The sequence below is a fragment of the Podarcis tiliguerta genome (assembly GCF_965153285.1).
Source record: "Podarcis tiliguerta genome assembly, chromosome: 9".
Classification (NCBI taxonomy): domain Eukaryota; kingdom Metazoa; phylum Chordata; class Lepidosauria; order Squamata; family Lacertidae; genus Podarcis; species Podarcis tiliguerta.
Genome location: NC_139542.1, coordinates 59,355,226 through 59,368,482, shown reverse-complemented (window position 1 = coordinate 59,368,482; position 13,257 = coordinate 59,355,226). Strand labels below are relative to the sequence as shown.

Here is a 13,257-nt window from a genome sequence, read left to right as displayed (position 1 = left end):
TTTGCTTCTGGGTTAAGGTTTTGGTACTATTATAAAGGTAAAGGTACCCCTGACTGTACGGGCCAGTCTTGACAGACTCTAGGGTTGTGCGCTCATCTCACTCTAGAGGCCGGGAGCCAGCGCTGTCCGCAGACACTTCCGGGTCACGTGGCCAGCGTGACGAAGCTGCTCCGGCGAACCGGCACCAGAGCAGCACACGGAAATGCCGTTTACCTTCCCGCTATAAAGCGGTACCTATTTATCTACTTTGGAACTGCTAGGTGGGCAGGAGCTGGGACCAAACGACGGGAGCTCACCCTGCCGCGGGGATTCGAACCGCCGACCATGCAATCGGCGAGTCCTAGGCAGTGAGGTTTTACCCATAGCGCCACCCAATCTCACCCCAGTGTGAGATTCCGGGGATCCAGGTGTTTTGTGTTTCCTTTGAAAATGAGGCACAACAGACTGAGCTATCTTTAAGATACATGGGTTATTTATACATCTATACAACCTGACCCTAAGGGTTCAAAGCATTACACTCCAAGAGGGTCTTGTTCTTCCCATTGCTGCAGTCTTGGATTCAAAAAAGAAATCAAATGTGGCTCTTTGTCCCTCTGCTTAGCTTGCTGTGTTTAACAGACTGACACTTTTTCTCTCTAGCTCACAACCCAGGCAACTGCAATCCTAAAAACTCCATTCTGCTTTTTCTCTTTTAACTATCTCTCAGTGAAAGGAGGGCCTCACACCCATCTGGTGTCCAGTATATAGTATTCACTTTGTTAATCGCTCATTACCTTCATTTTGTTCTTCTTGATGGCTCTTCTCCCAGGCAATTTCATGGGCATGGAAAAACTGGTTTGGTCTGTATTTTGACACTGCTAAATTCAGCCTCTACCACCCCATCTTAATACTCTAAGCATTACTTAAACTCCGACACTCACTAGACCCAGTAATTTAGGGGAGTCAAGGCACTCACAAACTCATAACACTAACATGCATGACCCTATACAGTTTGGGACTAAGTTACTTGAGACACTGCCCTTATCCCTTATAGACCCAGCACGTCACTGTTTTGTAGGAGAATATCTAAAATATGAGAGATCCTCTCAATAGCAACTCAGAACAGGGTTTTCAGCATGGCTGCCCATTTTGTAGAACAGCATTCCATCTGATGTGACAGCCCCTCACTAGCGGTACTTTCTGAAAATGATGGGAGACATTTTTGTTTCAACAAGCTTTTCCAGGAGTACGAAAAGTTATCTGCCTTAGCTGTTCATTCTGTATTGTTTTTAAACCTATCCTTAGTTGTTATTTTCCAAACTATTTTTAGCTGTTTTATGGTATGTTTGTAAATCACATTAAGACACATATGTAAAAGGAAATTTATAAATTAATAGATGGTGATAACGATGATGAAGATATCACCCATCACTTTTTCTGTATTTGAAGAAAATAGGCACTATTTTCTTCAAATGTACAGAAATATAACAATATCACATCTTACTAGGTTGGAATTAGTCTGCAATTAACAGAAGACAGTAAAATGCGCTGAAATGTTTTACATCTCTTTATTGAAAAAATGGCAATTGGAATTATAAGTAAAAAAAATCAAGGGAAAAGAGAGGAAAGCATGGGTGTTAACATGTTTGATAAAGAATGGGTATGTAAACATGATTATGAGATTATTTACATAAAAAATACAAGAGTCGCCAATATGACACCCATGGGTACAATGGCCCCACTGAGGTCTTCTCCTGGTGTCCACAAAGCGTTTAAGCACACACACCCTATAGTGCCCCCTTGAGCATAAGGTGGTGAGGGTGGTTGCCTTTTCCTCCCTTGAAAATTAATTAGAGCTAAAGGAAGAAGTTGAAAGAGTGACAGTCCAAGTGTTTTCCAGCTGGGTTAGGTTCTGTAGGATAAACCAAGTTCCTATTGGTTTCTTAGGTCACTTGGTTTTGCTGGGCTGGCAGAGTCATAGTAGTATTTCACCATTACAGCAGCATTCCTGCAGTGCAAGAGAGATCAAGCTGGGAGCTCCTTGTGCCTATGAGCTGCCCTGGTGGTGCCAACAGCAGGCCATCTGGGTGTTTTGGCCTGAGACCCTAGTCCAAGACCTGTGATGTCCTGACCTATCACTGTTTATAATCAGGAAAAATGCTGCATTTTGTAACAAACATAAACTGGATTTATTCTTCCCTAAGACCCAAAGGTGGTGCTATTTGGTTAATTATAGGACAAGGTGGAAGTTAGTTATATTAAATTAGTATTAACAATATTAACTGTGGAGCACTTGTAGATTGTCCGTGAAAGATTTCAGGAGTAAATAAATAAATAAATAAATAAATAGTCTTCTTAGCCCCCTGTTAAACCTGAACAGTAGTACTGCAATGTTCCTGATGCTGGGTGGAGTCCTGAACAGTACCATCATGTAGCTATCCAGCAGTTCACTGCAACATTTTGGGGCATCCCCCCACTTCTCCCCAAACTACCGGTAAATAGGGTGGTCCTGTGCTTATCAGCAGGACAGTGAAATGGGGCCACCACCACAGACAATTAAGGGCTTCTTATTGCATGAGTGATTCCCCAGCTTTGGAGAAATAAAATATTAGACTGTGAATTAAAAAACAAACAAACAAAAAGGAATGAGTATGGTCCTGGGGAAGAGACACAGAAGATGAGGGCGGCTGAGCATCAGTTAAAAAGGAAAGTGGGGGCAGGGAAGAGGAAGAGGAATGGCCTGGCTCAGACCCTGATAGCTAACCTTATAGTATTTTGGAGGAAGCTGGAGAATTTAAGCTGAGGCAGGAGTCACAAAGCATTTTACAACCATGATACATTTGGATTTCTGAGTTCCATGGACATCATCCCTTTGGGTCACTTCTTTCTCCTGTCCCCTGACATCCCCCACTCAAGATACGGAGGCGGGAAGCGCCACCCCTCTTTCACTTTTCTAAGTGATTTCGGTAAAAGTCAGATTAAGTACAAAGCCACATAGAAGAGGAAGTAGTAGAAAGCTTCGGTCATCAACTTTCCTCCTTGAATGCAGTGTACTTTTCAAGGGAGTAAATGTGCATCTCCCATCTCTAAAACCCCATTTCTAAACATTTAAGTGTATCAAGAAATCAAAAGTTATCAGTTATACAGAACCAGGCAGGGCAGGAGGTGGAGCGTCACCGTGCAATCCTTATACTCAGCTAGGGCCAGTCCACCTATGAGGCAAGGTGAGGCCACCACCTCAAGCAACAGGATCCACAAGGACAGCAGATCCCGATGCAGATCTTTATTCCCCCCTCATTCCTGATGTAGATCTTCCCTCACCCCTTCTTCCCTGGAGAAGAAGGGGGTGCTATTTGGGGGTCTGCTACAGGTGCCGAAATATCTCTGGAGAGCACTCCACTCTGTGGCAAGTCCCATGAGGTATGCAGATATAGGACTAAAGCCCAAGCCCCTCAAAACTTATGAGGAATTCAATTACTGAAGAAACATTATTAGGGCAGCACCGTATGAGATGCTGAAAATATACCCCCTCACCCCGCCATGCCTGCACTGTTGCCAACAGACCCTCCAAGGGTCCCTATTTTCCAGGGACAGCCCCAAATTTACAAAAGCTGTCCCAGGAGTCCTTTCTTTTTTTTCAGGGGGTAGTCAAGGGTACACAGTACCAGCACCTCTTATTGTTGTTGTTAAAAAATGTGGCACTTACTATAACAACTGATGGGTGTTGGCACCTATTTGTCTAGGGAAAAAAGCTCTGCGTCCCAGTTTCTGATTTGATCCGGGAATGTCCCGCTTCTCCTTAGGACATCCCTATTTTCATCAGAAAAATGTTGGAGGGTATGTTAGGATGTCCCTATTTTCATCGGAAAAATGTTGCAGGGTATGGAATTATGTGGCTGCGGAGCCAAGGAGATAAATAAACTATACAAACTTTAGAAGGCATCTGAAGTCAGCCCTGTATAGGGAAGTTAAAAAAAATAATAATGTTTTGTTATGTTTTTATATCTGTTGGAAGTCACCCAGAATGGCTGGGGCAACCCGGTCAGATGGGTATAAATAATAACGATAATCATGATGATGATTGATGATGGAATAGGAAGTCCCTGTTTTCATCTGAGAAATGTTGGAGGACATTTGCCAAAAGCTGCCCAGAGCTTCACATTGAGAGTAGGGAAAGAAGCGAAAAGTTTGGGAACTGCCCCCAAACTGAGACGCCAGCGGGCAGCTTTCTCCGCCTGCTCCGTTCCTCGCGCCGGAGGGCATAGTCCGCGCTTCCCTCCCTCTTTGCAGCCCGCCGGCAAGGCGGTACTAGCTTCGTGTCGCGCCGCCCTGCTCCTCCGGCCTGGCGGTGGGAGGACCAGGCCGGCTGGCGCGGAGAAAGCTCTGCCCCCCGGCCCGGCCCTCCGCTCCCGCCCCTCTGCTCCTCTCCCTCTCCCGGCCTGTGCCGACGTGGCCGGGCGGAGAGCGGAAGGCGCCCGGGGCGCGCCAAGCAAGCAGCGGCTCAGCGGTAAGGGGCGACGCGGCTTCTCCTCCTTGTCTTTTGCTCCCCTCGGCCATTTGGGGACTTTTGAAGCGCTCCTCGCGCCGAAAAGTTTCCTTCCTTTCCCTTGGCGATGGTGTTCAGTATTGATGGGCGAGGAAGAGCCCGGCGTAATCTTCTGCCGCCGAGAAGTTTGCAAGCGGGAGCAGTGAAACTCACCGCAACCATAACTCAAGCCTTTGTCTCAAGGAAGGGGAAGGGTGGGTACGGGGGGCTCTCTGTCGTCTCCAGCCACGGGTTTATATGGGCCCACTTAGGGCAGAGATCTCCAAAGGGCAGCAGCCGTTGGATGGATGGAGGCGTGAGAGGCTTCCCCTAAAGCGATTCGCGAGAACCGCTTACAAATAGGTTTGTTTTAAGGAAGGCAGACCCTGTGTGCCATTCCGAGGACGCCTTTCGGTGGCGCCTCCCTGGGATAATAGGTGCGGTGCGCACCTATAAAAAGGAACGGGCAAGAGGGCAGTCGCCTTCCCATCAAGTAAATAAATAAATAAAAATACTTAACTAAAAGTAGAAATTGTAGGAAGATTTTTTCCCCCTGAGCATTTGGGGTCCAAATCAAGTAATTTAATACAACTGTTGCGGAGGCAATTCCTTCCAAATCTGCTAGGCAGGTGACAGGGTGTCCTGCTCCCATACCATCCTGGCTGCTTACCCCTCCACTAAAATAAATCCTGGCTGTGCCCATGAGAGGTAGAAAAGTGTGCTTCCTGCATTGCAAGGGGTTGGACTGGATGGCCCTCAGAGTCCCTTCCAACTCTACAATTTGATGAATCTGTGTCCACTGATGTAAAGTGTGTGTGTGTGTGTGTGTGTGTGTGTGCACAACAAGGCACTGGTGATTGGCCTGTGCTCCCTGCCACATGCGCATGTCTGTAAAATGCACGTTTCTTTCTTGTAACGTGTGAATCGGCCATTCCTTTTGAAGTGTGGATTAAGTATTGAAGAATACTGCGTTAGCTCTCAGCAGATGTCAGTCTAATCCAAGGCATAGGCTTGTTTAATTTATACCTGTTCATAGCATAAAGGTAAACTGGGCAGCAAACTAGACATAACATGAACAGCCATGCTTGTTTATTCATGTGTCTATCCCATTCATGTATAACACAGGGAAGGGATTTATCATTTTAACAGTAGAAGCTGAATGGCTTCTGACACTTTCCCCCCAAAGACAGCTCACTTCTAGAATAGAAAAAATGTGTTTCATGTACACGGACACACACAAACGCTGTATAGAGCAGTCATGTGAACCAACAAATGTGACTACCCATCACACATCTGTTTGGAACTAATTACCTGTAAAGATAGTTTGGTTTGTTATTTTGCTGTTTGTGTTATGGCATAAGATATTTCAGAGGGTTGCAAGAACTAAACAAAATAAAAGTATTGTAACACCTTAAACACTTAAGGGATTTATTATGGCATAAACTTTCATGGACTCAAGTCCACTTGGGCAGGTGCATGATAAGATATATAGCTTATTGATGTAACTTTAATTTATTATGTTGTCAGTGGCTCTTAGGGGCTGTCAAACCATATTGATGGTAAAAGAAATCTTTTTTAAAAAGTCTGTAATAAATCAAAAGTCAGACATTGCAATGTCAAAGAGTTCTACATTTTAGGTCAGTTTACTTGAATGAGCCAAATTCTGCCAAGTGGCTTTGTATTTTCCTTATTATGATAATACAGCAGCCTTACAGGACAGTATATGGAATAAAAGATGGCTGGCCCTATAGGTAAATTGGGACAGCCATATTTTTTTCCATACTATTACGCAGGAAGGAGTCACTTCTTCTTCTTTCTTCTTCTTCCATTCAAAATGTTTCAATGAGTGCAGCAAGCACCATGCTTCTAGCTGCTCCAAGCAGTTGAAAATTGTTCTTGAAAAGAAGAGCCGTCGAAGCCTTTGCACCACCATGTAAGTGCTTTATAATTAAAACAAAAAAATTACTGTGCTTATCTGTGTATAAGACTATGTTTTTTTCTTTAAAAATCATTTTAAAAAGTGGGGGTCGTCTTATACATGGGTAGTGAATAGGGTGGATATTTGATTGGTTGCTGCCACGGCTGTCAGCAGCTATCAGACAGGAGGTGAATTTAGCAACGCGTGTTGGTGAGTGATTTTCGGCAATTCCCCCCCCCCCAAAAAAAAAGCTCAACAACTCTGTGTCATCTCCCCCCATTTTCTTAAATTTGACTCCCCAAAAATAGGGTGTGTCCTATACATGGGAGCATCTTATGGACAGAAAAGTACGGTAATTTGAAGGGTGTTGCATTGAAACAATTGCTGAAATAAAGGAGGGAACCTTCATTTTAGCAGCACCTTGCTATCTGCATGGTGCTTTAAAGTCCCAACTTTGGGGCCTCAAAGCTCAGCCAAATTGAGCAGGTGCCCAGACCAAGCAGGATTGACCTCACCACACATAATGCACAGGAGTAGAATTTACCTTATGCAAAGCTTCAAAAACTGCTGAAGCACTTTGTAAGCTGCCCAAGGGGGCATTGCAGCTGGTGCCAATTTGGAGGCAAATCTTTCTGAGCCCCTTTTAGCCATGCCTTCATCCCAGTCTAGATGATAGGAGGCACAAATATGTTCAAATATGAGAATTTTATTTTTTAAAAGTTTTCCTATAATCACAACATTGTATTGCAAACATGTTGATTTCTTTTCCTGCAGAATTTTCTTTAAAAAATGTCAGGTGACGGAAGTGAAGTGTTTACGCAAGAGAAAATATTGGAACATGGCAGCAATGTTTCAGCTTCTGAGAGAGCAATGCAGAATGAAAAGACGGAACAAATACGAGATGATAAGAGGCAACATTCTGAAAGCTCTAGCAATGAACAGGAAGGCGACCAGATGTCTTCAGGGCATCCTTCAAATGTGGAACATTCCAGCGGAGGCATAACTACAGATGTTCCTACCGATTGCAGTGAATCTGTGAGCCTTGAACCAGAACCTGGATCTGAAGAACTGAACAAAAATAATGGCCCAGTAAGATTTTTTTAAATCTCTTATTTATTTTGTTCATGCAGTATACAAAGTTGTGTCATAGTTAGAACAGTGATGCACAGTCCCTAGATGACCATACACACAGTTGCTGGTTATAGAGAGGTGGGAGACAGTGACTCAGGGCTGCCATTTTCAGCAACAGGGCAACACCAGTGGGGTTGCCTTGTTCTCCTAGTAGCCAATCCTTCATAATGTGCCTTGCCAACCCTTCTTCCGGCTGCTTTTGTTAGTTGCGCACTCCCATATAGCATGCTAAAGGAATGTGCATTGCCATCGATTACTGTGGTTGGCATTATATAAAAATCAGTTCAAACAGAAACAACAGACTGTGCTTTTGTCCCTGTAATGTGTGTTTGCATAATATTCTTGCATTCTTCCAAGTGTGGGTTACTGTATGCCTTTGGTTTCTGTGAAGATATGTTTGGGAATGCACAATAGTTTCTGTCTTTGGTTATCAGCGTTTCAAGTCAGCAGCAGTTGGTGGGGCAGCAAAGGGAGAGTTCTGTTGTGCTCCTGGAACAAAACCATGCTGGCTTCCTTCCTGCCATGTTTCAGCATGTTTAGGGACTACCTTGCCTGTAGTAAGAGATTCCAGAGAGGCAGTAATTCGGATTTTTTTAGGGAAGATAAAACATCCTAAGATAGCTAGCTTGCCTCTGGCAAACCAAGAATAAGCAATGTACACTACACTGAGAGCCCTGAATGGTCAAAAGCTGAAAGGTAAAAGCTAAACTTCATGTATGATTGAACTTTCCTTGGTGCTAAAGTTTCACAAAAGTTAAGAGTATGTCTGTAGATGGAAGCACAGAACTGGCAGCAACATCATTATTGCTTGTGTGCCTATAATAAATAATAAAACTATAGCAGCAATAGCTGCTTTTTCTCCAGTCAGCAGAATTTAATCAATTTTCAATCAGATTGAATTCAGCTAATTCTTCTTGTAAGCTGAAAAGATGCTTGATTGATTTCAGGTGAAAGGGATATAAACCAAAGCCTGCAAGAGGAGATTATTCATTCATTCACTCCATCTGACAGTGAGAATCATACATATAAATAACTTCCCTTCCCACCTGCCACCCAGCATTCCAGTTTCCTGGTCCCTGTTAAGGCTGGCATACTTAAAATGTGGGAAAAGATCTAAAAGCGCTCTAGGATTTTTAGCTTCCTTAATACTCTGTTGCAGTTATGCTTCCTAACTTCAAGGTATCCTTTCTGTTTTGATCTGCTTGGAACCCCTGTGCACTGCAGGTGATACTAAGGAATGTGTTTGGCATCACTTGTAGTTGAAGAGCATGAGCCAGGCCTGTTGAGCCTCACCACCATGCTATGTCAACAGAATTTATGCCGTACTACATACCTCACAAGGGACGCGGGTGGCGCTGTGGGTTTGACCACAGAGTCTAGGGCTTGCCGATCAGAAGGTCGGCAGTTCAAATCCCTGCGACGGGGTGAGCTCGGTCCCTGCTCCTGCCAACCTAGCAGTTCGAAAGCACGTCAAAGTGCAAGTAGATAAATAGGTACCCACAGGAAGGTAAACAGTGTTTCCGTGCGCTGCTCTGGTTTGCCAGAAGCGGCTTAGTCATGCTGGCCATATGACCCGGAAGCTGTACGCCCGCTCCCTCGGCCAATAAAGCGAGATGAGCACCGCAACCCAAGAGTCGGCCACGACTGGACCTAATGGTCAGGGGTCCCTTTACCTTTACATACCTCACTCTTCTGTGGCTGTACATTCTGGAGGCAAATGTTAATGGCAGGCAAGTGGTCCTTCGGTGAAGGTTGTCTGTCATTGCTTATCCTGCCATTAGGAAACCCACAAACTTCCAAGGAACCCCAAAATTTTCTGGAACCCAATTAGAAAACCACTGTTCTAATGCAACCTTGGTTACTGAATCAGTTAAAAGACACTCATTGTAGGCCAGCATCCTAAAGCTGTTTTTTTCCAGAAGGACATGCTGCATTAAGCATGTGATAGTTCCATTCAAAAATGAAGAATCAATATTCATGGTTCGGGAGGAACAGACTATAAGATCTGGCTTGCACATAACACTAAGCCCGACCTTTGGGTTTGTTTTCCTGGCACCAGAAAGACACACTTGGACAGTGTGCACCTGCATGCTGTTTGTTCATGGTAAGCCCTGGTTTATTTCTGTCTCTAGCCTAGCATCATGTGTGAACCAGCCTAATTAAGGTGAGTGGGGGACATATCACCCCCATTATTCTTTTTCTAAAAATGGAAGTATCTCTATTGGAAAAATACAAATTGTGCTGACAGTATCCTTAACATATCTTTCTGCAGGACACGGATTCATCTCCTAAAGGAAGTGGATGGACAACCTGGGGATCGTGGGGCAAATCTCTGCTTTCAACAGCTTCTGCTACAGTTGTTAAGTATCCAAACCATGAATATATAAAATATTTTAAAGTAATTAATTTGATATCTAAAAGGTATAAATAAACCCTTGACACCAGCAGGTACTGTAATACACTTCTCCCCCTGCCTTTTTGGGACAAAGTAAAAATGATAACTGAGATGAATATAACATCAGTCTGGCAACTACTTAAGACTTCTTGCTAGCATGTTTTCCCCGAAACCCCTGATCTCCCAGCCACTTTTCTTTCTGCAGGGATTCAGACCCGTGTTTGCAAATAAACACAGGGCTAGGAAAAATCATGGGGAAAGTTTTCAAAGGAAATATGTTGCCAGGAAATGAGCTAAGTACTCCCTTCCATGCCATCCCTCTATTGCAAGTCACCCTTTTCCCAAAGATCCTTTATGAGGAAAAATACGTCACTGGGCCAAAACTAAACTCAACTATGTTGCAATGCTTGGTTTGGCCCTAAAAGGATAGCAAGAGGAATACAGTGGTACCCCGCAAGACGAATGCCTCGGAAGACGAAAAACTCGCTAGACGAAAGGGTTTTTCGTTTTCTGAGGTGCTTCGCAAGACGGATTTTCCTAAGGGCTTGCTTCGCTAGACGAAACGGCCCTGCCTCTCGTGTCATGGCGACGGTCACTGCACGCACGCACACTCGCTTCCCTGCTCCTCCGGCTCCCTCCCACCTTCCTGCTGACGGCTCCTCCGGCTCCCTCCCACCTTCCGGCTGACGGTTAGTGCCTCGCGCGCTCCCCTCAGAGAGCCGTTGCCACCAGCACCTCTCTCTCCCTGGAGTCGCGCTCCTGAGCCCCGCCGCCCTCCAGCAGCCGCGTCGCACGGTTGCCACAACGCGCGGGTGAGTCTGAGGTACCGGCTGCGGCAGCTGTCCTGCTTCTCCCCACCCCTCCCCGCCGTTGTCAGTGTTTAAATGCAGTGGTGCTTCGCAAGACGAAAAAACTCGTACAACGAAAAAACTCACGGAACGGATTAATTTCGTCTTGCGAGACACCACTGTAGTTCAATCAAATATAGGCTGGTTCTTGTGTGTATGTACATAGGCCAATAAGGCATATTATATGGTGGTTGATTGCTTTGGTGCTTCTCATCTGAACTGTCTGTATTAGAAAGCATTGTGTTTGTAAGGTAAAAGTAAAAAGATGAAGGACCCCTGGACGGTTAAGTCCAGTCAAACGTGACTATGAGGTTGCGGTGCTTATCCCGCTTTCAGGCTGAGGGAGCCGGCGTTTGTCCACAGACAACTTTCCGGGTCATGTGGCCAGCATGACTAAACAGCTTCTGGCGCAACGGAACACCGTGACGGAAACCAGAGTGCACGGAAACACAGTGTTTGTACATGCTGTACGGGATATGAAAACTCTGTCTGCAGTTCTTGATCTGTGATGGCTCATCAAGTCATCTCTTGAGGCCTTAGTTCCCCCCTGAGAGAGAGAAAGTGGATTGGGCTTCCCCATCCCAGGGAATCAAATATCACTGTTACCTTACAATTATTCTGTTGCAGTATTCATCTTGTATGGCCTACAAAATCTGGTTTAAGAGAAGTGGTGCCATAGCCATATGGTAGAATTAAACTCGCCCCCTCACAGCTTGATCCATAAACCAGTTAAAGTATAAAGTATGTGGATTTAAATCCAAATGGTTTTGTGACAGATTCTCTCCATGATTCAGCCGTAATAATCAAAGCGCATCCACTAGAACAGGCAATAGAGTTTCAGTTCTGTTCCTTGTCCTCTTACTTAGTAATCATTTTACCACCAGATTGCTGCTTGCCCACTCAAGCATGACAAATATTTGCTGCATCTTGCTTTATTTGTTAAAACTCCATGTCCTAGAAGAACTGCATTTGCAGCTATGCGCGATCAATCAGATTTAAAGTAATTCTTAAAAGGATTCAATTTCTTCAAGGTAAAACTGAAATGCTTGTTCAAAATTGATATTGCAATGCCCCATTTCTCTTTCAATCAGGTTATTTTTTATTTTAAAAATTTATTTTCTTTTTCAACTGAGAAGCAATTTCATCTTCAAGCATTTTCAAGCAAGAATTTGTATTCATCTAATTATTGTCCTCTGGTTAACAATCTTTATTATAAACCCAACAAATTAATCCTTCTCAGCAGAAGAGCGGGCAAAAATCCTAATATATTGTTTCATGCTTTTAAAAATGCTGAGGTGTCAGAAAAAATGAATGATTAGTAAAGTTATTGGTACATAGATTTTCTTGAAAATGAGAGCATGCATGGATTTTTAAAAGAAAATAGCTAAGGAACAAGAGAACTGCAGTAACAGAAAGTAATGGGTGGAGTGGGCTGCGTGGGAGAGACATTGTTCTCTCTGGAAAGTCTTGTGGAAGAAGAATAGCCATGAAAAAAGAAGCTGTGTTTTAAAACATATTTTATGGTTTTCTCTTGTTGCCATGAAACGTAAAAACACATTTCAGGCTATGGTATATTATATAGGAAATCCAGGATTTATATCAGTAATATGGGAGTTCATATATACACATACATTTGCTCTCTCTTGTGCTCTCTCTCTCACACACACTCTCTCTCATACACACATACAAACCAGTGTTGCAATCAATTAAGGATTTGTGCTTCTATTAGATATTGATTTACTTGTAATATGTTGTCAGAATCTGAAAAGGTGCATCCCTGAGGAAATGAGTAATTGAAAATTGCTATTAGATTATCTCTTCAATGCATACTTAAGAATATTGGAATGTGAGGAATATGAAATTAGTTGGTGGGTTCAGAATTAAATGAAGCTCAGAAGGCGGGTCAGTACAAGCCACACAAATGTTTATGAATTTGCTGAAGTTAATCTGAAGTAATTAAATCCCCTGGAAGCCAACCCAAAGACCTAGAGGAAGTGAATATTGAAGTGGTGCTGTTTGCTGATGATTCAAAGCAATTTCTAGATGATTAAAATAGATTCTGAGGGAATCCAAATGGTTTTCATAACACCTGAGACAAGACAGTTAAATTAAAAATAGAATTTAATGTCAATGACTCTGAAGTGATGCACATTAGAAAAGAAATCCAATCTGTTTTATCTTTAGAGGGTGGGTTCTTAATTAGGTTCATGTACACAGCAAAGATAACTTGGATTAGTAAGACTACTCCTCAGAAATAGCAGTATATTGCAGTATATTGCTTGGTTATTGAGTGGAAGAACTAAACCTGAATGGGATTCGCCTGCTTCCAGAAAAGTCTCTAGAGGGCCGGTGGCCCCTTCTGAAGAGCATGTGATGAGGAGTGATGGGGTGCGGTGAGAAGAGGGAATTGCCCAAAATCAGCTGTAGGCCAAGTTTGCATGTGATGGTGGGCACCCACAAT

At 43.7% G+C, this 13,257-nt stretch overlaps 1 protein-coding gene and 2 long non-coding RNA genes across 7 annotated transcripts in view; 1 reads left to right on the top strand and 2 right to left on the bottom strand.

The window, feature by feature from the left end:
* Positions 1-13,257, bottom strand: part of LOC310657423 — a 290,637-nt gene that overhangs the window by 118,274 nt on the left and 159,106 nt on the right. The window lies entirely within an intron of this gene.
* Positions 1-13,257, bottom strand: part of LOC310657408 — a 145,269-nt gene that overhangs the window by 24,366 nt on the left and 107,646 nt on the right. The window lies entirely within an intron of this gene.
* Positions 1-13,257, top strand: part of FAM114A1 (family with sequence similarity 114 member A1) — a 51,890-nt gene that overhangs the window by 14,074 nt on the left and 24,559 nt on the right. For 2 of the 5 annotated variants that reach the window (XM_083458326.1, XM_083458322.1), the window contains exons 1-3: positions 6,298-6,437; positions 7,197-7,511; positions 9,826-9,913. In XM_083458326.1, the coding sequence (XP_083314452.1) occupies positions 7,212-7,511; positions 9,826-9,913 (388 nt within the window). In that variant the 5' untranslated portion in view covers positions 6,298-6,437; positions 7,197-7,211. Of the gene's footprint in view, positions 1-4,360; positions 4,487-6,297; positions 6,438-7,196; positions 7,512-9,825; positions 9,914-13,257 lie in introns of those variants that run through there. The other 3 variants (XM_083458325.1, XM_083458324.1, XM_083458323.1) reach the window with 2 other exon arrangements.